The 26,357-nt window shown below is 44.0% G+C and overlaps 1 protein-coding gene across 2 annotated transcripts in view; it reads right to left on the bottom strand.

The window, feature by feature from the left end:
* The window catches only part of LOC134344006 (CCR4-NOT transcription complex subunit 7), a 59,917-nt gene that overhangs the window by 2,540 nt on the left and 31,020 nt on the right, over window positions 1–26,357 (bottom strand). Inside the window, exons 3-7 of one of the 2 annotated variants that reach the window (XM_063043056.1) lie at window positions 19,768–19,961; window positions 17,781–17,942; window positions 5,446–5,590; window positions 3,886–3,996; window positions 3,466–3,535 (exon numbers count right to left, since the gene is read on the bottom strand). In XM_063043056.1, coding sequence (XP_062899126.1) covers window positions 3,467–3,535; window positions 3,886–3,996; window positions 5,446–5,590; window positions 17,781–17,942; window positions 19,768–19,961 — 681 coding nt within the window. In that variant the 3' untranslated portion in view covers window position 3,466. The remainder of the gene's footprint in view (window positions 1–3,465; window positions 3,536–3,885; window positions 3,997–5,445; window positions 5,591–17,780; window positions 17,943–19,767; window positions 19,962–26,357) is intronic. The other variant, XM_063043055.1, reaches the window with a different exon arrangement.

Raw genomic sequence — 26,357 nt, 5'->3', positions numbered from 1 at the left:
TATGAAAGTTCTCTGCAAGAGTAAAAGGTTCATCCAGATACAATACATTATTTAATATATTTTCAGTTGGATGGTACTATAAATTAAAATTTGCTTTGAAAAATGCTTCTTCCAACATTATAACATGCAGAATCTATTACTAAAAAAAACCTACTGTGCAATTCCAACATGATTTAGGAATTTAAAATGGAATTGGTTTATTATTGGTTTATATTGTCACATGTACCAAGATACAGTGAAGAGCTTGTCTTGCATACTGTTCATTACATAATGCACTGAGGTAGAAAATGGTAAAACAATAACAATGTAGAGTAAAGGGTAACATCTACAGAGAAAATGGTGTGCAGGTAAGCAACAAGGTGCAAGATCATAATGAAGGAGTTTAACTTAATTGTACTAGGAAACAATTCAATTGTTTTGTAGCAGCAGAGTAGAAGCTGTTCTTGAGCCTGGTGCAAGTGTTTCAGGTTTTTGTAATCTCTTCCCAATGAAAGAGGATAGAAGAGAGAATGTCCAAGGGTGAGTGAAGTCTTTGATCATGGTGGTTGCTTTATTAAAGCAACAAGAAGTATACAGAGTTCATGGAGGGGAGGTTGATTTCTGTTACCTACTGAGCTGTGCCTACAACTCTGTGCAGTTTCTCGTGAACACAGCAGGTCAGGCAGCATCTCTAGGAAGAGGTACAGTTGATGTTTCAGGCCGAGACCTTCATCAGGACTAACTGAAGGAAGAGTTAGTAAGAGATTTGAAAGTGGGAGGGGGAGGGGGAGATCCAAAATGATAGGAGAAGACAGGAGGGGGAGGGATGGAGCCAAGAGCTGGACAGGTGATTGGCAAAAGGGATATGAGAGGATCATGGGACAGGAGGCCCAGGGAGAAAGAAAAGGGGGAGGGGGGAAAACCCAGAGGATGGGCAAGAGGTATAGTCAGAGGGACAGAGGGAGAAAAAAGAGAGAGAAAGAATGTGTGTATATAAATAAATAATGGATGGGGTACGAGGGGGAGGTTGGGCATCAGCAGAAGTTAGAGAAGTCAATGTTCAAATGTAGCGAAGGAAAAGTGGGGGACAGATACCAGAATAGGTTTGGAACATAGATCGTTCCACAAAGCCAACAAAAAGACAGGCATAGCTAGGACCCATACGGGTGCCCATAGCTACACCTTTAGTTTGGAGGAAGTGGGAGGAGCCAAAGGAGAAATTATTAAGAGTAAGTACTAATTCTGCTAGACGGAGCAGAGTGGTGGTAGAGGGGAACTGATTAGGTCTGGAATCCAAAGAGAAGCGGAGAGCTTTGAGACATTCCTGATGGGGGATGGAAGTATATAGGGACTGGACATCCATGGTGAAAATAAAGCGGTGGGGGTCAGGGAACTTAAAATCATCGAAAAGTTTAAGAGCGTGAGAAGTGTCACGAACATAGGTAGGAAGGGATTGAACAAGGGGGGGTAAAACCGTGTTGAGGTATGCAGAAATGAGTTCGGTGGGGCAGGAGCAAGCTGAGACAATAGGTCTGCCAGGACAGGCAGGTTTGTGGATCTTGGGTAGGAGGTAGAAATGGGAAGTGCGGCTTGTGGGAACTATAAGGTTGGTAGCAGTGGATGGGAGATCCCCTGAGCGGATAAAGTCGGTGATGGTGTGGGAGACAATGGCCTGGTGCTCCTTAGTGGAGTTACGATCGAGGGGTAAATAAGAGGAGGTATCCGCGAGTTGTCGCTGTGCCTTGGCAAGGTAGAGGTCAGTACGCCAGACTACAACAGCACTCCCCTTATCAGCGGGTTTAATAGTAAGGTTAGGATTAGCGCGGAGGGAGTGGAGAGCAGAGCGTTCGGAAGGAGTAAGGTTGGAATGGGAACAAGGTACGGTGAAGTCGAGACGGTTGATGTCCCGTCGGCAGTTAGCAATAGAGATCCAGAGCAGGCAGAAGACCAGAGTGGGGTGTTCATGAAGAGGAGGAGGGTTGAAGACGGGAGAAGGGGTCATCGGTGGGGGTGGAAGAGTCCTTGCTGAAGAAGTAGGCACGGAGACGGCAGAAGAAGAGTTCCGCATCATGGCGAACGTGGAACTCACTGAGGTGTGGGCGAAGGGGGACAAAGGTGAGGCCCTTACTGAGGACAGAGCGTTCCGCCTCAGACAGTTGAAGGTCAGAGGGGATGGTAAGGACCCGGCATGGATGAGAACTGGGATCAGAGGGGGGAGGGGGGGAGGCTGGGGGTGTCAGTGGAGAGGGGAGGGTTGGGGTGAGAGGAAGATGGAGCCTCTGAGGGCCCAGGAGCTGACAGTGGGATCTGAGGGAGACGGGGTTGCAGAGTGGTAGTGGGGGAAGGGGAGACGGGAGTCACAATAGCAGCACATAAAGACCCGGCTTGGAGTTCAAGGCTGGAGTCGCAGTTGGTGGTCACGCAATCGCTTTGAAGGTGTCCATGGCCGTTGCTGGAGTCCGGGCTTTGAATATGCCCTGAGGTGTTGGAGCCGGCGAGATCAATTTCAGCGGCCGCAACCTGAAGTTCATGCCTGCTAGCGTCGGGGCCAGCAGGCTCTGGGGTCTGCAGATGTAAGATCTTGCAATCTTTGCCTAACATGACAAAGTCAAAAAAACAGCGATTGCAGGCATGGATCCAACGGAGGATGAAATAACGAGTAGGACCATTACAGATGGCAAAGAAAGTGTCCCGAAGGTGTGGAAGGGTCTGGGATAGGGACACCAAATACCTCCTCATGGCAGAAAGGGTCGCCTTCAGAGCTTGATGGGAGAAGCACCAAATACCTCCTCATAGTCTCGGCCCGAAACATCGACTGTACCTCTTCCTCGAGATGCTGCCTGGTCTGCTGCGTTCACCAGCAACTTTGATGTATGTTGCTTGAATTTCCAGCATCTGCAGAATTCCTCGTGTTTACCTGTGCAGTTTCTTGTGATCACACGTACAGTGAGCCAAACTATTATGTATTCAGATAGGATACTTTCTATGGCATTGATAAAAATTGGTAAGAGTTGACAAGGACATGACAATTTTTTTTAGCCTCTTGAAGTAGATGGGTTGGTGAGCTTTCTTGGCTAAGACATCGAAGTGATTGGACCCCAGCAGACTATTGGTGATGTTCTCTCCTAGTTACTTGCAGCTTTCAACCTCAGCACTGTTGATGTAACCCCTTTCATAACTCAAAGATGAGTCCTTTTGTTTAGCTGGCATTGAGGGAAACATTGTAGTCATAACACAGTGCACTAATAAAACTACAATAATCCTGAAAATTAGTCACCAAGAACAGATTTTTGTTTTAAGAACCCAAGAGATATCGCAAATTTTAACTTCAAGATCGCAGAGCACTACAACATTAACAATTTATATATTTTTATAAATATCTATCTCTTACACTCATCTAAAACAGAAATTTGTGGCAAATTGTTGACATCTTTACTTAGGGCTCCTGCCACAAGGACTTGGTTGAAGATATGACAGGTACCTTACCTTAAAGATCATGATCATCGTCTTGAGGAAAAAACAAACTGCTGGAGGAACTTGGTGGGTCAAGCAGCATCTGTGGAAGCAAAGCGATGGTTGACTTTTCAGGTCAAGAGTTTCTCCAGCAGTTTGATTTTTGCTCCAGACTACAGCAACTACAGTATCATCTGTCAGCACAGTCTTGAGATCAACTACGGCTTATATTCTGTGGTGATATTCATGCTCACTTATTAAAGTAAAATTAGACCAGCTTACAATGTCAGAAAAGTGGTTAAACCTGTAAAATTTATAAGCTTTTCCACTGATTTCCACAAGTTTCACTCCAAAAATAGCTTAGGGACTCAGCATTCACATAAGGGAGGTCATAAACTTCTAGAATCCACTAGTCAGTTACTACAAATACTAGAATGTTTTCAATATGCATACCTCTCGCATTTTGAAGAAGGCCATTCCTGTTAAGAGTGAATCTGAACCTGCTTGATGCTGTGGCCCAATTCGCTCCAACTCCAATTGTTCAGCTACTTCCTGTAAACCACCCTGTACAAACAAATCTCATTTAGACATATTATACAATGCATGCACCGTTTAAAATTACAAATGGGAACTGAAGTTATGGGGAAAAACAAATAGCATGGAAATATTCTACCCAAAGCAAGATCAGTAATGGTTCACAAAGAATAACTCAATAGCAATGAAGCCGTCATCTACCTGAAACGTTAACTCCTCATTTCTCTCCATCAGTGTTGCCTAACCCGATGAGATTTTACTGAGCATTTTTAATTGCATATTAGTAATATAAAATTCTTATAATTGCACCATGAATAGTTGACTTACTCCAGGCCATTTGAATCACATTGCATATTTTTAGAAAAATTTATTAAGCAAATAAAGAATTTGAGATCAAATTCCCTACACAAAATGCATAAAAATTCTTTTATAAAGTCTGATTGTCCTAAAAGTATGAGAATATAATTGATATTATTTGTGTGATCTGTTGTACAACAAAATGCCCTGCTATATTAGTGATTTACTACAATAGCCACCATTATTGTTGTATTGGGTAACTGTGTTTCAGGAACACATTGTCTTCTAAAGTAGGAGACGTGGAGTTTCAATTTAATGATGCAGCTAAAACTTTGACACCAGCAGAAAGCTAATTCCAAAATGTGCCAACCTTCCCTTGGTTGTAGGTTAATATTCCATTTGGAAGCACATTTTCTGACTGATAATAGTGCCTTTATACTCTAGCTTTTCAGAACCAGCTCAATATTTATCAGCAAAGGCTTTGTGATTGAAATAAAATAATATCAAAGAATCACGCAGGTGCTTCAGACCAATCCATGCATGTCAACTAAGGTGTTTACCTGAGCAAACCACTTAAATGTGTTTGACCCATATTCCTCTTACACATTTTTATCCATGTAAATAAACAGAGGAAATAAACAAAGCTGCTAGCTTAAAAAAATAAGGTTAATATTGACTGTTGCCTACTTCCCTTCAAGATGTTATTAGATATGGTTATATTTAGAATTTTTCTGGAATACATGAGCTATTAATTTTATCTCACTTTATAACATTCCCCAAGTGTTCAAACTTGTTAGAACATAGAACACAAGTGTTTAAGTATTGTGTTATAATTGCTGAAACATTCTATGATGTGGCAAATCCAAACTTGCATTACTGTGATTAACCCTTCTTAATATGCACTGTAAGTGTTTAATATCACTTAAATGCAGGGAAAAACACATTAACAGTCAAGGTCTTTGCGATAAATACAAACACAAAAGAACTTAACAAAGATTGGCCGCATATACTTCAAGGTATATATTTCCAAACATATTCTTCATTAACCGGATTCTTCAAGCACACTTCCCAACACATCAACTTTTCATAAACATGCAGGGATTATATTTTGTTTTACACCAAAAAAATCTCTACATGCAACAAAATTTTATGATTCACATTTTGGCTAAATTCCAGAAATACCTTGAGATTTTTGCAGCTTTTCATGAGGTATTTCACATCATAAATTACAGGGAAGAACAACCTTAAGATCTCAAAGAAGTCTGGTTCTTCTTCAGGTAGGTTCGAATTGGTGAGTATTTTGATCAAGTAGCCAAAGTCATACCCACTGCAATGAAACCACATTTCAATTAGAAAACCTTGTCTAAAACATTTGACAATGCGTTAAGTGTACTGTACTCCACAAATATTTAGCTTCCTGATCTATGATGTCTAGGTATATTTCATGCATCACTTGATGCTGATTTCAGTCTTACTGGCACAGGTTGCCCTCCCACAAATAGCAATTATAGATATGGAAAGTAAGTGGATGTTTTCCTCTTAGAATGATTCTTAAGTACCATCAAAATTTTAGGAGAGTCATCAGAAAACATTTCTTCACATCAGAGAGAAGTGTGGAATTCTCCTCCATATAAAACATTAAATGCTACTTCAATCCAATCTTTCAAATTAGTGATTGACATGGAACAAAATTAGATCAGTGACATTGAATGTCGCCACAGATTTGAAGGACTGGATGACCCATCCCTATTCCTATGTTTCTTAATACATCCAAAATAACCAACTAAGATATTTTAAACATACATTCCCTCCAAGGAGGAAGACCCCCTCCCACCACAAAGAATACTGGGTGTACTGATAACTCTGTGGAGTTTGGCTGCTTGGCCTATTTGATGGTGGACTATGACCACTGGACAAGCTGGATCCCTGAGTGTTACAGATGGGACACCATCTCGTGTCTGTAGTAAAGTGGTCAGGGTTCCTAGGCAAGAGTGGGAGCCAGAGAGGGCCATTTTGGCTGTTAAGAGGCCATCATAAAGCAGTACACAGACAAATAAGGAATCTTAAACACAAGGTGGAGGTACTGAATCAGCTATGCACAACCATGGCTACCTCACTGGTGCAGTCCCAGGCTGAGGAGATGAAGGAACAGAATGTTGACATCGCCTGCCACCTAGCCAAGGTTCAGTAGCAGGAAGCGTCACAAAGAGTTTATTGGAAACCAGACCCAGTGAAGTTCTGGGCTCCTATTTTACAGGGTGATGACCCAGATGCCTGGGGTGTGGATTATTTGGTTTGATGATGGGAATCGGGAGGAGAGAGTAGAAAGTTGTCTTTCTCCCTATGCCACCCCTGCCCCCAGCCTCCAAAAACACGGCCAGTTAGGGTTTTGACATCCACAGAAATATGGTCTGACCCATCTCCCTTTCCAAGCATCATTCAACCTGCAGGGTCTCCCAGCACCTTGGGACAATCCCACACCGCAGGAGAATGTGTCATCCAGCTAGAGGAAGAAAGTGAGTGGAGGACCAAAACGGTGACCACTTGACCCGTAACCAGGAATTACTCCAAAGAATTGGTGGAGCTGGGGGACTGGTACAGACAGAAATCAGGGGAATCATTAACGATGTGGTTGTTAAGGATGTACAACATGGGGGAGGTGGAGTGATCTCATCCGACTAAGAAGTGGGTGCCTGGGAGGACAGACATCAAACCATGGGGTAAACAATGCCCTACAATGGTTGCAGAGGAAGAAGTCTTTGTTAGACAGTGTAATGGCCATGGCTAAGGTTAAGCATCCTACACTGTTGGACTGGGGTTTAAAATCTCAAAAAGAGTGGAACACAATGGAGAAAGGGACTAAGGCTCTCCTTTAGTGAGCCCTGATCACCAGGATTTATGAGGGTGGGGATGGCCCTCCAGATGATCGAGAGTTTACCTCGTCCATGGTAGGGTTACTGGCAAAAATGGCAGCCCACATCCGAAGAGAATTACACTGCCATCTATAGGGGCAGCAGAAAGAAGGACAGTAGGACTGGCCATTGGGTCCTTGGGAGGTTGGAACATGTAGGCGAGGAAGACAGAAAAGCAGAATGGAGCTGAGTCCTGCCTGACTTGCACAGAGATGTTTTTGGCCCTGTTTAAGACAGGCATTGTGAAGGAAAGGGTGGACGAGATGCCCACTGCTGCCTTGAATGCTTTATTGAAAGACCACCGCCAAAATAAAAAGGGAGGGCTGTAGGGGAGCAAGGAGACCCCTGTGATTTTCCATCCAACATGGAGAAGGATCACTCCTTATACCCCTCCCTTGAGGCACTGCAGGAAGCTCTCAGAGACCTGCAGCAGGTGGTGCCCTCTCACGTTGCTCCCATAGGAGCTTGGCCAAGTCTCCCAGCACTGCTCAGTGACTCCTGCTCAGTTGGAAGACCCAAGGCCTTACATAACTATTGCGGTACATTGGGAAAAGGGAAATATTCGATGATGGACGGCACTAGTCCCAGGCGACCCCGATAGGTTGAGAGCTCCCCGGGTGATGATAGAAGGACCGAGAGGGTCACTCACCCCAGCCCAGGCGGTTACCGCAAGGCCAGCTACCAGAACAAGCAGGACCTACTGTATGTCAGTGCTGGTCATGGCATCACCATCACCCCCCCGCCCCCAACCCCCGAGTACTTTTTAGGTATGAATGTACTGAAAGGGAGGTCACTGCAGACCAATAGGGCCTTTTTGCTTTTGGGGTGGCTCAACTGACCGTACTGACCAAGTGGGAGCCCCTTCTATTACTGCCTTCCACCAAGGTGGTGAGTAAAATGCAGTACTGCATCCCAGACGGCACCAAAGAGATCGGGAACATAGTATAAGCACTGTTGAAGGAAGGGGGCTATTCGGCCAGCAAAATTCCCTACAATGGCCTGGTGTGGCTGGTGCAGAAAGGGGATGGAACATTGCAAATAACAGAAGACTTTAGGCAATTGAATAGGCATGCCCCACGCCTCACAGCAGCTCTCCCGGATGTAGTGACATCTGTAGAGGCAATAGGGGGTAGGGAGGGGAAGTATTGGTATGCTGTGTTAGATTTGACCAATGCTTTCTGTTCCATTCCCGAGTCTTGGATCCCAAGACCAGTTTGCCTTTATGTGGGAAGGCAGAGTATACCTTTTGTTGTCTTCCACAGGGAAATGCACACAATCAAACCTTGTGTCATGGTATTATACCTTGAGACCTACACAAGGGATCCAAACATTTCTGTGTCCCATTTAATAGATGATATCCTATTGCAGCAGACCTTGGAGAAGTGATGGGGAGGGACCAGTAGGCCCCTGGGGATGAATCCGGAGTGGTACGGGGGCAAGACAGATTTGGCAAGTGGACTACATTGGACCCTTATCTATCCATAATAAGAAGTGATATGTGTTGACTATGGTGGATACTTAAGCCTGGGTACAGCCATGCCGATCAGAAACGTACAATTAAGGGTCTACAACATTTATACTTCACGTATGGAATCACTGAAAAATACAGTCAGACAATGGCTCGCATTTTGTAGGAACCAAGGTCCAAGAATAAGCTGCAGAGTCCAGGATACTGTGGATATTCCACAAACCTATTTTCCACAGGCTGCGGAACTGATCAAGCAGATGAATGGGCTGCCGAAACAGATTGAAGTTCAAAGTAAATTATCAAAGTCTGTATATATATCACCATATGGGACCAACTAGAGGGGATGCAATATTGGATCTCCTGTTAGGTAATGAATTAGGGCAAGTGACAGAAGTCTGTGTAGGGGAGCACTTTGGTTCCAGTGATCATAACACCATTAGTTTCAATTTGATCATGGACAAGGATAGATCTGGTCCTAGGGTTGAGGTTCTGAACTGGAAGGCGGCCAAATTTGAAGAAATGAGAAAGGATCTAAAAAGCGTGGATTGGGACAGGTTGTTCTCTGGCAAAGATGTGATTGGTAGGTGGGAAGCCTTCAAAGGGGAAATTTTGAGAGTGCAGAGTTTGTATGTTCCTGTCAGGATTAAAGGCAAATTGAATAGGAATAAGGAACCTTGGTTCTCAAGGGATATTGCAACTCTGATAAAGAAGAAGAGGGAGTTGTATGAAATGTATAGGAAACAGGGGGTAAATCAGGTGCTTGAGGAGTACAAGAAGTGCAAGAAAATACTTAAGAAAGAAATCAAGAGGGCTAAAAGAAGACATGAGGTTGCCTTGGCAGTCAAAGTGAAGGATAATCCAAAGAGCTTTTACAAGTATATTAAGAGCAAAAGGATTGCAAGGGATAAAATTGGTCCTCTTGAAGATCAGAGTAGTCGGCTTTGTGTGGAACCAAAGGAAATGGGGGAGATCTTAAATAGGTTTTTTGCGTCTGTATTTACTAAGGAAGCTGGCATGAAATCTACGGAATTGAGGGAATCAAGTAGTGAGACCATGGAAACTGTACAGATTGAAAAGGAGGAGGTGCTTGCTGTCTTGAGGAAAATTAAAGTGGATAAATCCCCGGGACCTGACAGAGTGTTCCCTCGGACCTTGAAGGAGACTAGTGTTGAAATTGCGGGGGCCCTGGCAGAAATATTTAAAATGTCGCTGTCTATGGGTGAAGTGCTGGAGGATTGGAGAGTGGCTCATGTTGTTCCGTTGTTCAAAAAAGGATCGAAAAGTAATCCAGGAAATTATAGGCCGGTGAGTTTAACGTCAGTAGTAGTTAAGTTATTGGAGGGAGTACTAAGAGACAGAATCTACAAGCATTTGGATAGACAGGGGCTTATTAGGGAGAGTCAACATGGCTTTGTGCGTGGTAGGTTATGTTTGACCAATCTGTTGGAGTTTTTCGAGGAGGTTACCAGGAAAGTGGATGAAGGGAAGGCAGTGGATATTGTCTACATGGACTTCAGTAAGGCCTTTGACAAGGTCCCGCATGGGAGGTTAGTTAGGAAAATTCAGTCGCTAGGTATACATGGAGAGGTGGTAAATTGGATTAGACATTGGCTCGATGGAAGAAGCCAGAGAGTGGTGGTAGAGAATTGCTTCTCTGAGTGGAGGCCTGTGACTAGTGGTGTGCCACAGGGATCAGTGCTGGGTCCATTGTTATTTGTCATCTATATCAATGATCTGGATGATAATGTGGTAAATTGAATCAGCAAGTTTGCTGATGATACAAAGATTGGAGGTGTAGTAGACAGTGAGGAAGGTTTTCAGAGCCTGCAGAGGGACTTGGACCAGCTGGAAAAATGGGCTGAAAAATGGCAGATGGAGTTTAATACTGACAAGTGTGAGGTATTGCACGTTGGAAGGACAAACCAACGTAGAACATACAGGGTTAATGGTAAGGCACTAAGGAGTGCAGTGGAACAGAGGGATCTGGGAATACAGATACAAAATTTCCTAAAAGTGTCGTCACAGGTAGATAGGGTCGTAAAGAGAGCTTTTGGCACATTGGCCTTTATTAATCAAAGTATTGAGTATAAGAGCTGGAATGTTATGATGAGGTTGTATAAGGCATTGGTGAGGCCGAATCTGGAGTATTGTGTTCAGTTTTGGTCACCAAATTACAGGAAGGATATAAATAAGGTTGAAAGAGTGCAGAGAAGGTTTACAAGGATGTTGCCGGGACTTGAGAAACTCAGTTACAGAGAAAGGTTGAATAGGTTAGGACTTTATTCCCTGGGGCGTAGAAGAATGAGGGGAGATTTGATAGAGGTATATAAAATTATGATGGGTATAGATAGAGTGAATGCAAGCAGGCTTTTTCCACTGAGGCAAGGGGAGAAAAAAAAAGAGGACATGGGTTAAGGGTGAGAGGGGAAAAGTTTAAAGGGAACATTGGGGGGGGGCTTCTTCACACAGAGAGTGGTGGGAGTATGGAATGAGCTGCCAGATGAGGTGGTAAATGCGGGTTCTTTTTTAACATTTAAGAATAAATTGGACAGATACATGGATAGGAGGTGTATGGAGGGATATGGTCCGTGTGCAGGTCAGTGGGACGAGGCAGAAAATGGTTCGGCACAGCCAAGAAGGGCCAAAAGGCCTGTTTCTGTGCTGTAGTTTCTATGGTTTCTATATACAACCTTGAGATTCATTTTCTTGTAGGCATACTCAATAAATCCATAATAGAATGAAAGAAGTTGTTAATACCAACATGCAGAGGTGGATGGGTTTCCTACAAAAGGCAGTGGACAACTTGAACTCCAGACCTGCAAGACAGGGAGGAGCCCTATGTCCCGATACTTGGCAGTGTCTGACCTCCGAGAAGTAGAGCAGGTGGAACGGGAAGAGAAGTCAGCGAAGGCAAGGGTACAACGACCAACTGGGCCGCCAGAGAGGGGAGAGATTGTGGCAAAGAGGCCAGGTAATATGTGGTGGATGGTGCTATCAGAAGTGGAATGGTGTGACTGAACATCCAACAATTAACCAGAAGGGAGTGATAGTATGCTTCCCTACATTGCAGAAATGAGTACAACATTGTTGCTGCTCCTCACAACAACAACAGTGATCTCAGCTAACACATTTCTCAGACTGTCTTACGAATATGCTTAGCATCTGAACATAATCGAAATGCTGATGTGCTCCCAGATTCCAATGCAATCAGGCACGGGAGTGCTGTTCCCCGTCCCTCTGATTAACACCAAATACTAGGCAAGGAATTAATCCATCATGTAAGCTTACAACAGGAATTCTGCAGATGCTGGAAATTCAAGCAACATACATCAAAGTTGCTGGTGAACGCAGCAGGCCAGGCAGCATCTATAGGAAGAGGCGCAGTCGACGTTTCAGGCCGAGACCCTTCGTCAGGACTAACTGAAGGAAGAGTGAGTAAGGGATTTGAAAGCTGGAGGGGGAGGGGGAGATGCAAAATGATAGGAGAAGACAGGAGGGGGAGGGATGGAGCCGAGAGCTGGACAGGTGATAGGCAGAAGGGGATACGAGAGGATCATGGGACAGGAGGTCCGGGAAGAAAGACGGGGGGGGGGGGTGACCCAGAGGATGGGCAAGAGGTATATTCAGAGGGACAGAGGGAGAAAAAGGAGAGTGAGAGAAAGAATGTGTGCATTAAAAAGAGTAACAGATGGGGTACGAGGGGGAGGTGGGGCCTAGCAGAAGTTAGAGAAGTCAATGTTCATGCCATCAGGTTGGAGGCTACCCAGACGGAATATAAGGTGTTGTTCCTCCAACCTGAGTGTGGCTTCATCTTTACAGTAGAGGAGGCCGTGGATAGACATGTCAGAATGGGAATGGGATGTGGAATTAAAATGTGTGGCCACTGGGAGATCCTGCTTTCTCTGGCGGACAGAGCGTAGATGTTCAGCAAAGCGGTCTCCCAGTCTGCGTCGGGTCTCACCAATATATAAAAGGCCACATCGGGAGCACCGGACGCAGTATATCACCCCAGTCGACTCACAGGTGAAGTGATGCCTCACCTGGAAGGACTGTTTGGGGCCCTGAATGGTGGTAAGGGAGGAAGTGTAAGGGCATGTGTAGCACTTGTTCCGCTTACACGGATAAGTGCCAGCAGGGAGATCAGTGGGGGAGGATGGGGGGGACGAATGGACAAGGGAGTTGTGTAGGGAGCGATCCCTGCGGAATGCAGAGAGAGGCGGGGAGGGAAAGATATGCTTAGTGGTGGGATCCCGTTGGAGGTGGCGGAAGTTACGGAGAATAATATGTTGGACCCGGAGGCTGGTGGGGTGGTAGGTGAGGACCAGGGGAACCCTATTCCTAGTGGGGTGGTGGGAGGATGGAGTGAGAGCAGATGTACGTGAAATGGGGGAGATGCGTTTAAGAGCAGAGTTGATAGTGGAGGAAGGGAAGCCCCTTTCTTTAAAAAATGAAGACATTTCCCTCGTCCTAGAATGAAAAGCCTCATCCTGAGAGCAGATGCGGCGGAGACGGAGGAATTGCGAGAAGGGGATGGCGTTTTTGCAAGAGACAGGGTGAGAAGAGGAATAGTCCAGATAGTTGTGAGAGTCAGTAGGCTTATAGTAGATATCAGTGGATAAGCTGTCTCCAGAGACAGAGACAGAAAGATCTAGAAAGGGGAGGGAGGTGTCAGAAATGGACCAGGTAAACTTGAGGGCAGGGTGAAAGTTGGAGGCAAAGTTAATAAAGTCAACGAGTTCTGCATGCGTGCAGGAAGCAGCGCCAATGCAGTCATCGATGTAGCGAAGGAAAAGTGGGGGACAGATACCAGAATAGGCACGGAACATAGATTGTTCCACAAACCCAACAAAAAGGCAGGCATAGCTAGGACCCATACGGGTGCCCATAGCTACACCTTTAGTTTGGAGGAAATGGGAGGAGCAAAAGGAGAAATTATTAAGAGTAAGGACTAATTCTGCTAGACGGAGCAGAGTGGTGGTAGAGGGGAACTGATTAGGTCTGGAATCCAAAAAGAAGCGTAGAGCTTTGAGACCTTCCTGATGGGGGATGGAAGTATATAGGGACTGGACATCCAAGGTGAAAATAAAGCGGTGGGGGCCAGGGAACTTAAAATCATCGAAAAGTTTAAGAGCGTGAGAAGTGTCACGAACATAGGTCGGAAGGGATTGAACAAGGGGTGATAAAACAGTGTCGAGGTATGCAGAAACGAGTTCGGTGGGGCAGGAGCAAGCTGAGACAATAGGTCGGCCAGGACAGGCAGGTTTGTGGATCTTGGGTAGGAGGTAGAAACGGGAAGTGCGGGGTGTGGGAACTATAAGGTTGGTAGCAGTGGATGGGAGATCCCCTGAGCGGATAAAGTCGTTGATAGTGTGGGAGACAATGGCCTGGTGCTCCTTAGTGGGGTCACGATTGAGGGGTAAATAAGAGGAGGTATCCGCGAGTTGTCGCTGTGCCTCGGCAAGGTAGAGGTCAGTACGCCAGACTACAACAGCACCCCCCTTATCAGCGGGTTTAATAATAATGTTAGGATTAGTGCGGAGGGAGTGGAGAGCAGAGCGTTCCGAAGGAGTGAGGTTGGAATGGGGACAAGGTGCGGTGAAGTCGAGACGGTTGATGTCCCGTCGGCAGTTGGCAATAAAGAGATCCAGAGCAGGCAGAAGACCAGAGCGGGGTGTCCATGAAGAAGAGGAGGGTTGAAGACGGGAGAAGGGGTCATCGGTGGGGGTGGAAGAGTCCTTGCCGAAGAAGTAGGCTCGGAGATGGAAACGGCGGAAGAAAAGTTCCGCATCATGGCGAACACGGAACTCGCTGAGGTGTGGGCGAAGGGGGACAAACGTGAGGCCCTTACTGAGAACAGAGCGTTCTGCCTCCGACAGTTGAAGGTCGGAGGGGATGGTAAAGACCCGGCACGGATGAGAGCTGGGATCAGAGGGGGGAGGGGGGAGGCTGGGGGTGTCAATGGAGAGGGGAGGGTTGGGGTGAGAGGAAGATGGAGCCTCTGAGGGCCCAGGAGCTGACGGTGGGATCTGAGGAAGACGGGGCTGCGGAGTGGTGGTGGGGGAAGGGGAGACGGGAGTCACAACAGCAGCACATAAAGACCCGGCCAGGAGTTCAAGGCTGGAGTCGCAGTTGGTGGTTGCGCGATCGCTTTGAATGTCTCCATGGTCGTTGCTGGAGTCCGGGTTTTGAATATGTCCTGAGGTGTTGGAGCCGCCGAGACCAACGGCAGGGGCCGCAACCAAAAGTTCATGCCTGCTAGCGTCGGGGCCGGCAGGCTCTGCAGTCCGTAGATGTAAGATCTTGCGATCTTTGCCTAACATGACAAAGTCAAAGAAACGGCGATTGCAGGCGTGGATCCGACGGAGGATGAAATAGCGGGTAGGACCATTACAGACGGCGAAGAAAGTGTCCCGAAGGTGTGGAAGGGTCTGGGATAGGGACACCAAGTACCTCCTCATGGCGGAGAGCGTCGCCTTCAGAGCTTGACGGGAGAAGCGGCGAGAGGCAGAGTCAATAAAATGTGAGTACCTGGGATCCTCAGAAGGTCCAAATTGAGAGGCTTGGAAACGAATCCTAAAGCCAACTGGAGTAAGTTGGCGACGGAGGCACGTTCCAAGAAAGGATACATGGCAGTGATAGCGAGTTTGAGTCAAAGTCTGGTCGAAAAGTTGAAGAGCCGAAGAAATCACAGATGGGGAGCAGTGAGAGATGGTTTCACTGAACTCCCGTCGAAGAGAGGATCTAAACTTCTTCGGTGTAGGCATCACCGGAAGAGGCTTCGCAGTAGTGAATTTAAACGCAAACAACAGGAATTCTGCAGATGCTGGAAATTCAAGCAACATACATCAAAGTTGCTGGTGAACGCAGCAGGCCAGGCAGCATCTACAGGAAGAGGCGCAGTCGACGTTTCAGGCCGAGACCCTTCGTCAGGACTAACTGAAGGAAGAGTGAGTAAGGGATTTGAAAGCTGGAGGGGGAGGGGGAGATGCAAAATGATAGGAGAAGACAGGAGGGGGAGGGATGGAGCCGAGAGCTGGACAGGTGATAGGCAGAAGGGGATACGAGAGGATCATGGGACAGGAGGTCCGGGAAGAAAGACGGGGGGGGGTGACCCAGAGGATGGGCAAGAGGTATATTCAGAGGGACAGAGGGAGAAAAAAGGAGAGTGAGAGAAAGAATGTGTGCATTAAAAAGAGTAACAGATGGGGTACGAGGGGGAGGTGGGGCCTAGCGGAAGTTAGAGAAGTCAATGTTCATGCCATCAGGTTGGAGGCTACCCAGACGGAATATAAGGTGTTGTTCCTCCAACCTGAGTGTGGCTTCATGTTTACAGTAGAGGAGGCCGTGGATAGACATGTCAGAATGGGAATGGGATGTGGAATTAAAATGTGTGGCCACTGGGAGATCCTGCTTTCTCTGGCGGACAGAGCGTAGATGTTCAGCAAAGCGGTCTCCCAGTCTGCGTCGGGTCTCACCAATATATAAAAGGCCACATCGGGAGCACCGGACGCAGTATATCACCCCAGTCGACTCACAGGTGAAGTGATGCCTCACCTGGAAGGACTGTTTGGGGCCCTGAATGGTGGTAAGGGAGGAAGTGTAAGGACATGTGTAGCACTTGTTCCGCTTACACGGATAAGTGCCAGCAGGGAGATCAGTGGGGAAGGATGGGGGGGACGAATGGACAAGGGAGTTGTGTAGGGAGCGATCCCTGCGGAATGCAGAGAGAGGCGGGGAGGGAAAGATATGCTTAGTGGTGGGATCCCGTTGGAGGTGGCGGAAGTTACGGAGAATAATATGTTGGATCATGTAAGCTTGTCAGCTAAGACTGTTGAAGGGACTGTAAAAGGGGAGCAATTTCAGAGATGTTATGTACCAGCATATGATCAGAGTAAGATGAATGTATCAAAGCTGAGTGTAATACCGTGATCTGGGAATAGTTGATACTGCCATTATGACCACAGGTTCTGATGGGGAATAGCTCATGTACCTCTATAGTACAGAGCAGTCCAGCACACTGGTGGGAATATACTGTCTTAGGTCAGGTTTGTTTTCCTCACTGAATGGCACATACGCGGTGTGCAGCTCCCAGGCTCTCACAGGCTGCTCTGGCTGCTGCTGCCTAGGGTATGTTGTGTCATATGTGTATCACATTGGTGATCTGGCCAATCATCAACCCACAATTTGAAACGCCAGAAATGGGGTGTCACACAGGCTGACTGGTTCTGGATGATAGTTTTTCCCCCATATGCTACTGTTCAGTTATCAAGGAAGGTCATCCTGATAGCATCAGACAGAATAGAATGCCATTGGATTATATCTGGGCAAAGGAAGGAGATGCCTGTGCCATAATAGCTCAGTAGTGTTGTATGTACATCCCTGATGAGTCAAGAGAATATAACAGATTTCGTTCACTATATCCAATGGCCAGTAAATAAGATACATAATGTAGGATACCTGTTCCATAACTATTATACCCCGGGAGCGAGATGATTGCCCTCTGGAGCGCCAATTCGATGAGCAAACCAATATCAGCAAACTCTCTTCAGACCACATTCCTAATCCCAAGGCTCTGATCAGACTCAGACATCTCTGAATAACAACCACATCGACTGTGTGTCTGATACAATACTCCTAGAACAGGAATTCTACTCCAAGCTACATTGTGGCAAGTGATTTCCAAGAGAAAAAAAATATTAAACTGCTTCACACTTGTCCTGTAGATTAAATCTGCTCCGGCTGAGAGTTTGTTAAAGATGAAGCAAAGAATTAGAACAAGATTAAGAGGGATGCGGCAATGATACACCACTGTTCACACAAGGATTGAATGTCTTCAAGCCTTCTAGGAAAAAATCCAACATCCTCAGTAAATAGCAGATAAAGTACCAAGGATGGGAAGACCAAATCCAAGCAACAAGAGCTTAAAACAGTCCAACCAGCCAACCTATCCATCCTATCAAGTTCATTCTACAGCAGGTCTATGGATCCTGCATTGGACTCATTTACCACCTCAGGATGTAGTGAAAACAAATAACGTTTAATTCTCTAGTGTATTCAGTATCATCCGCCCAATATTTAATCAAATTTATGCTTTTCTGAATAGAAATCTTTGTAAACCTAGATGAATTTGAACTCACCTGTGGAATGAAAGCCATTTGACACCTTCACATAATACTACACCAGATGTCATGAGAACTTCTGCAAAATACATTGTATCAATTCCTTCCTCCTCATGTTTTTTAAACTGGATACCAGAAGTTGTAAGAAGCTCTATTGAGTCTTGAGCATACATGTCCTCCCTAAAATAAACAGAAAACTTTTAAGCAGTGTCATATAATAAATAGTATGATAAATTATCGAAGTCATCCTTTTTTAAGCAAAGTTCACAGTTAAAAATGTCACTATATACAACCCTGAGATTTGTTTTTTTGCATGCATACTCAATTAAATCCAATAACCAAAATAAGATCAATGAAAGACCGCACCAGCAGGGCGGACAGCTAGTGTGCAAAAAAACTACAAACTGCAAATACAAAAGAAAAGAAATAATAATAAGAAATAAATATCGAGAATATGAGATGAAGAGTCCTTGAAAGCAAGTCCATTGGTTGTGTAAACAGTTCAATGATTGGGCAATTAAAGTTGAGTGAAGTTATCCCCTCTGACTCAAGAGTTTTGGTTAAGAGGTAATATCTGTTCCGGAACCTAGTGGTGCGCGTCCTGAGGCTCCTGTACTTTCTTCCTGATGGCAGCAGTGAAAAGAGAGCATGTCCTTGGTGGTGGGGGTCTCTGCTGATGTTTAATGACGGGGAGAGCTTTACTCATGATGGACTAGGCCATATTCACTACTTTTTGTAGGATTTTCTGTTCAAGGGCATTGGTGTTTCCATACCAGGCAATGATGCAGCCAGTCAATATACTCTCCACCACACCCTTGGAAGTTTGTCAAAGTACTAGATGTAATGCCACATCATCATAAACCTTGATAAAAATCCAAGGTATTTCAACATACTTAGTTTTAAATTAAGGTAATTACTTTTAATTTATACAACTTTTATCTAATCATTTATTTTTCTAGTAATTTATGCAAATTTAATGTAACTTGACACTAGTCAAAATCTTAGCTTATGGTAGAATCATCTCATACCCAAATAGCCCTAGGCACACTAACTACGGTCAATTATTTACTAATCTTAATGAAGTGAGACATGAGGCACTGGTTACCATTTTCTTCACCACTGTCTAGTAAGCTACTCCATGATACTCCATTCAGTAACATTTCCAACACAACATTTAGCAGCAAACACTGAGAAAGCAGATCTTTCCCCAATGCTAATATATTCACTGAAAGACTTTACAAATGTAATGATCCTCAGAAATGGATTTTTGCATAAGGTCTTTAATGCATTTATCAAAGTAATTCACTTAATTCTTTATAAAATACAACAAAACATACATTCATTTTTCCTCACTATAACAGTAGACTATTTGCATTCCTTGATAAAACAAACATGCTGGTATGATTTATTTGTGTGCCTAAGAAGTAAGTGTAAACCAAAGAATTGCAATCTACCTGCACTCATGGATGTATAATTACACACATATGAATGATCATATGCAAGCTCCCTTCAAGTTTGCATCAACAAGGTAACGGTGCATAACCATCATCTCCACAATGACCACAGTCCTACTGTTCTTCTCCAGTTTCTTCAATTCCTAATGCATAACATTTCAATTTCCATTTTTACAATAGGCACAAACTGATTCTATGATTTCTGCCCCATGATAAGTTTCCATCCAAGTTTGAATCTCCCATCTATTTCTTGTTCATGACCTGACTACCAAATGTGGCAGTGGCAAGAATTAAACTAAACTTCATCCAAAATTGACATCTTTCTGCCTACCCCAAAACCTCCCCTTCAGTCTTTGGTCAGTGAGTGACCAATGACAAGTGTTTAGAAATCTATATTCTGTTATGTCATATTCTACTCAGTGATATGTTATTTTTAAAAATGTTAATAACCATTCACAAGCAATAAACAATATTGTGCTTTAATCAAAAAGTAATTCTTTTTCTTATGTAAACTGGTCAACATACAAAGTAATAGATCCTTTATTACTCACGTTAGATTAAATTTGAAGTTAAATTGCCATGTGGAGGTGCCTGGAGGGTACTCGCCCTGTTCATTTACAAATGTCAACCCCAACTGTATAATCTTCAGCAAATCCACATTGCAGCGCAACAGTTGGTATTGATAGTCTGCATTGCTTCTGAATTCTCCAATCGGCCGTGCGACAACACCTGGAAATTCTGTATCCTGGAAATAATTATTTAAAGATAAAAATTAAAGTTAAAGAGTCTAAATGGTTGTTAAAGTTTCAAAATCAATAAATAATCCTCCACCTAGAACCAAACACTGTATTTAAAAGTAGTGTACATTAAACCTGAAGTTCTCTAAAGATACAAGTCAGTGCATTATATTTGATTGATCAAAAGAAGGAATGTACAAGCTTCTTCTTTCCAATATAGTATACATGGTTTAAAATTCTATAAATATATTCTGTATCAATTCATTTGTATATCTTTAGAAAGACTGCTTATTGAGATAAATAGAAACATAGAAACATAGAAAATAGGTGCAGGAGTAGGCCATTCGGCCCTTCGAGCCTGCACCGCCATTTATTATGATCATGGCTGATCATCCAACTCAGAACCCAGCCTTCCCTCCATACCCCCTGACCCCTGTAGCCACAAGGGCCATATCTAACTTCCTCTTAAACACAGCCAATGAACCGGCCTCAACAGTTTGCTGTGGCAGAGAATTCCACAGATTCACCACTCTCTGTGTGAAGAAGTTTTTCCTAATCTCGGTCCTAAAAGGCTTCCCCTCTATCCTCAAACTGTGACCCCTCGTCCTGGACCTCCCCAACATCGGGAACAATCTTCCCGCATCTAGCCTGTCCAATCCCTTTAGGGTCTTATACGTTTCAATCAGATCCCCCCTCAATCTTCTAAATTCCAACGAGTACAAGCCCAGTTCATCCAGTCTTTCTTCATATGAAAGACCTGCCATCCCAGGAATCAATCTGGTGAACCTTCTTTGTACTCCCTCTATGGCAAAGATGTCTTTCCTCAGATTAGGGGACCAAAACTGCACACAATACTCCAGGTGTGGTCTCACCAAGGCCTTGTACAACTGCAGTAGTACCTCCCTGCTCCTGTACTCGAATCCTCTCGCTATAAATGCCAGCATACCGTTCGCCTTTTTCACCGCCTGCTGTACCTGCATGCCCACTTTCAATGACTGGTGTATAATGACACCCAGGTCTCGTTACACCTCCCCTTTTCCTAATCGGCCACCATTCAGATAATAATCTGTTTTCCTATTTTTGCCACCAAAGTGGATAACTTCACATTTATCCACATTAAATTGCATCTGCCATGAGTTTTCCCACTCACCCAACCTATCCAAGTCACCCTGCATCCTCTTAGCATCCTCCTCACTGCTAACACTGCCACCCAACTTCGTGTCATCCGCAAACTTGGAGATGCTGCATTTAATTCCCTCATCCAAGTCATTAATATATATTGTAAACAACTGGGGTCCCAGCACTGAGCCTTGCGGTACCCCACTAGTCACTGCCATAAAACTTTACAAATCCAAAATAATTTTTTACTTGAGCAAAATTTTAATTTCATTCTTGATATCAACCAGAATTACTGGTTGGTAATTACAAACTGTCTCAGCAGCTGGACTTCTGTTTCAATTTTGATGAGTTACCAATAGAACTAGCTGGTAGATACAGTTGAAAATGTATAAACGTGAGAAATTCTGCAGATGCTGGAAATCCACAGCAACACACACAAAATGCTGGAGAAACTCAGCAGGTCAAGCAGCATCTGTGGAAATGAATAAACAGTTGACGTTTCAGGCCGAGCCCCTTCTTCAGGACTGGAAAGGAAGAGAGAAGTCTCCAGGATAAAAAGATAGGGGGTGGGGTAATAGGACTAGGTGTAAGTTGACAGGTGAGGCCAGGTGGGAAGGAAAGATAAAGGGTTAGAGGGGAAGAAATCTGATAGGAGAGAATGAACCATAGGAGAAACGGGAGGAGGAGACCCAGGGGCAAGTGATAGGCAAGTGAAAAGAGGAAAGGGGCAAGAGTACAGAACAGATCAGGAGGGAAGGTGGGTAGGAATTTATATATTTTTTTTAAACAGAAAGAGAAGTCAAACTTCATCCCATCAGGTTGGAGGCTATCCAGACGAATACAAGGTCTTGCTCCTCCTCCCTGAGGGTGGCCACATCTTGGCACAAGAGGAGGCCATGGACCAAGGTGTCAGAATGGGAATGGGAATTAAAATATTTGGCTACTGGGAAGTTATGCTTTTGGTGGATGGAGCAGAGGTGCTCAACAAAGCAATACCCCAATTTACGACAGGTCTCACCAATGTAGAGGAGGCTGCACTGGGAGCACTGGACTCAATAGATGATCCCAGCAGATTCGCAGGTGAAGTGCTGCCTCACCTGGACTGTTCGGGGCTCTGAATGGAGGTGATGGAGGAGGTGAATGAGCAACTGCAGCATTTCAGCTACTCCCAGGAATAAGTGCTGAGGGACGAATAAACAACGGATTCATGGGGGGATCGATCCCTGCAAAAAGCCGGGGTGGGAGTAGGGGGAGAGATAAAGATATGTTTTATACTTTACTTGGTGGTAGAATCCCTTTGGACATGGTGGAAGTTGCAGAGTATGATGTGTTGGATGTGGAGGCTGATGGGGTGGTAAGGACAAGAGGCGACAGGAAAATAGGGTGAGTGCAGAAGTTCAGGAAATGGAAAAGATGCGGGTGGGGGCAGCATCAATGATAAAGGGAGGGAAACCCCATTCTTTGAGGAAGGAGGATCTCTCTCATGTCCTGAAAAGAAAAGCTGCACCCTGGGAACAGATGCAGTGGAGACGAAGGAACTGAGAAAAGGGAACAGAATTTTTACAGATAACCGTGGGAATCAGTAGGTTTATCAAAGATTTTGGTCGACAGTTTGTCTCTAGAGATGGAGACAGAGAGATTGAGAAAGGGGAGGGAGGGAGGTATCAGAAATGGATGAAGTGAATTTAAGGTTGGAAGATGAGGCAAGGTTGATGATATTGACAAGTGCAGCATGGGTGCATGAAGCAGCAAGAATGTAGTTGTCAACGTAGTGGAGGAGGATTTGGGGAACACTACCAGGGGAGACTTCGAACACAGATTGCTCTATGTAGAGAATGAAAAGTCAAGCATAGCTGGGACCCATGCAAGTACCCATGGCTGTCCCTCAAGTCTGGAGAAAGTGAGAAGAACCAAAGAAAAAATTGTTGAGGGCGAGGACCAGTTCTGCCATTCTGAGGAGGACAGTAGAGGAGGGGAACTGGTTGGTTCTTTTATTGAGAAGGAAACAGAGAGCTTTAAGACCTTCTTGATGGGGGACAGAATACAGTATATAGGGACTGGAGATCCATGGTGAAAATGAGGCAGTCAGTGCCAGCGAATTGAAAGTTAGTGAGGAAATCAAGAGCAGAGAAGTGTTGTGGATGTAGGTTGAAAGGGACTGAATCATGGGGGATAGAAAAAATGATTTGTTTTCTGTCCTTCTATTTATTCCTCTTAAGAGTTGCTTTATAAAAAGGTGATTTGACCACTATATCTGCACTGCTCACCACCCACAATTTAAAAAGTATAAAAGAGGAGTATTCTAAAGGGAGGAAGATACAACTATGGCTGACAAGGGAAGTCAAAGGCAGCATAAATGCTCTCTGTATTATGAAGAGAGAGCATTGTAATACAGCAAAAATTAATGGGAAGTTAGTAGATTGGGAAGCCTTTAAAAACCAACAAAATGCAACTAAAAAAATATAAAGAGAGAAATTATGAAATATGGAGGTAAGCTAGCCAATAACATTAGAGGATACCGAAGGTTTTTTTTTCAGATAGATAAAGAGTAAAAGAGAGGCGAGAGTGGATATTGGACTGCTGAGAAATGAGACAGGAGAAGTAGCAATTGGGGATGAGGAAATGGCAGACAAACTAAATAAGTATTTTGCTTCTGCCTTCACTGTAGAAGACAATTGCAGTATGACAGAAATATGACAGTGTAAGGGGGCAGAAGTGAGTGTAGTTATTGCTACTTAGGAGAACGTGCTTAAGAAGCTAAAAGGTCTGAAGGCAGATAAATCACTTGGACCAGGTGGTGTATACCCCAGGGTTCTAAAAGAGGTAGCTAAAGAGATTGTGAAAGCATTAGTAATGATCATACAAGAACTACTGGATCCTGGAATGTTTCTGGAGGACTAGAAAACTGCAAATGTCACTCTCCTCTTTAAGGGAGGGATGCAGAAGAAAGAATATTATAGGCCAGTTAGCCTGACTTCAGTGGTTGGGAAGATGTTGGAGTCCATCCTTAAGGATGAGGTTTCAGGGTAGAGTTCTTGGAGGCACATAATAAAATAGGCCAAAGTCAGTATGGTTTCCTTTAGGGTCACCTTGCCTGAAAAATTTGCTGGAATCCCTTGAGGAAATAGCAAGTAACGTAGACCAAGGAGAGTCAGTGGATGATGTTTACTTGGATGTTCGGAAGGCCTTTGACAAGGTGCCACACATGAGGTTACCTAACAAGATAAGTGCCCACATATTACAGGAAAGATATTAGCATGGATAGGCTGGGCATATTTAAAGTGGAGGTTGATAAGTTCTTGATTAGTCAGGGTATCAAAGGTTACAGGTGAAATTTTTAAAAATAGGGTTGAGAGAGATAATAAATCAGACAAGAATGGCGGAGAACTCGATGGGCACAATGGCCTAATTCTGCTTTATGTCTTATGGTCTTGTAAATTACTTCGTATAACTAATACTTGAATCTATCAGTATAATAAGGCTAACCCAGAACACTATTTTCTTCAAAATCAGAGAAATAGACAACCAACCTTCCCTACCCTCACTTTAGGTGAACATGTGGAGCTGCCTATTTCCCTTCATATAATTTCACTCAAAAGTGAAATTCTCAAAAATAAATATACATGCTAAAATGACAAACAGCATACATAAGCTGGTAAACTGCAATAATGTTATTTGATGTTAATGAATTTTAAACTCTATGCAGCAAGAGTGGCAAATCTTGTTGCCCAACAGATTTTAAGCAAACTTTTAAACTTGTGAAAGCCTCAAGGAACTGACTGGGATAAAATCAAGTTATAACAATAGGGAATAAGATGAGTCATGTGGCAATTACCACAAGGTCATGCACAAATGTGATTGCTTCAATCCAGTTTACACAATCTGCTTAACTATCAGCTGACAACTGCTCAAAAATGATTATCCAACAACTGTTGTCACATGGCCATTCTTCATCCAATTTCACAGCAAATACCAGCTATTTTTAGATGTTTCATTAGCTGATGATCAACTGTTGTAAGAATTCTGATAAATAAATCTAATTGGCTTGTTGTCACCAGAGATAAAGGCTGAATGTGAAGTATTTAGTGACTTCACATTCCATTTTTCATTTCAGATTTACAAGTAATGGTAATAGTTTATTCTTTCTTAAAATCAGTCACTGACTGGGCAGAAAAAGATAACATTATTTATATTAAATAAAATCACAAATTAGAAAACTAAAACTATATCAAAAGGAGATGGGAAAATAAAAACTATAAATGAGTTCTGATCAATAACAATCCTGCCATTTAGATCATATCAGGCATTGTCAGTCCCCTATCAAACTATTTCTTTTACTTAGTAAACCAAAGTCACTCCCCAATCCCACAGGAGCTCTGAATGCCTACAAATTTTACTTGGTTCGCAACTACTTCCACCACTGTTTTCTCCGAACTCAGTGAGGTTCACTGTTTATTCCCTGAGGTATTCATCACTGTCACATCACTTTGTTTCCAGATACCAAATGGCATTTTCCAGAATTATTTCTCCTAAGGTATTTTCTCTCTTTTTCGAAGTTAGCAATGGTCATCAACCTTCCTCAGAAACCGAACTGAAATGTTTCTATCTTTGCAAGCTATCCAAGCTTTGCAAGTTCTGGGCCCATTTCTGGTCAGTGTCCATCTCTCTTTTAGCTCCCTACTTAAGTTACTATGATGTTGAGGTACATCCTTAGATGCGCCGGGATACACATCATCAGTGATTTAACCTGGGGGTCATTGGGTGTTCTGGGTCTTTCAACATCAGACACGCTCTCCCAGGTGACCCAATCAGCATTGATCAAGATCTGGCTTGTGTCGCAGTAACATTGGTCCACGGGTCACACTTCTCAATCCATAGCCATCTGGAGGCCAGCTCAGCAGCCTCTGTGACAGCCCTTTTCTTTGCAGCCCCCATAATGCCAAGGAGAGAGTAGGTTCTGCACAGTGAGCAGCCAGCAAAAACTCTACAATCAGTTTTCTATTCCTTTCAAACTGATGAGGTATCTCTAATCAATATGAAAAGAACTCTTTGTTTGATAGCATCATGCTATGTTATGCCAGTTATACTCCACAGTCTTCCACAAGATAGACCAAATGAGGATTTAAAAGGGCAGTAATAGAGAGACTTAGATAAACAAGCATATAATTCTATGTTAAATTGGAAAATACGCTAAAAGACTTGCCTTTATTAATGGAGCAAAAAAGTGCAGAAGCAGGGATATTAGGCTAAACTTTTATAAAAGCACTGACTTTGCATTATAAGAA

The sequence above is a fragment of the Mobula hypostoma genome, chromosome 3 (genome assembly GCF_963921235.1).
Source record: "Mobula hypostoma chromosome 3, sMobHyp1.1, whole genome shotgun sequence".
NCBI classification, from domain to species: domain Eukaryota; kingdom Metazoa; phylum Chordata; class Chondrichthyes; order Myliobatiformes; family Myliobatidae; genus Mobula; species Mobula hypostoma.
This window is presented reverse-complemented; position numbering and strand designations above follow the sequence as displayed.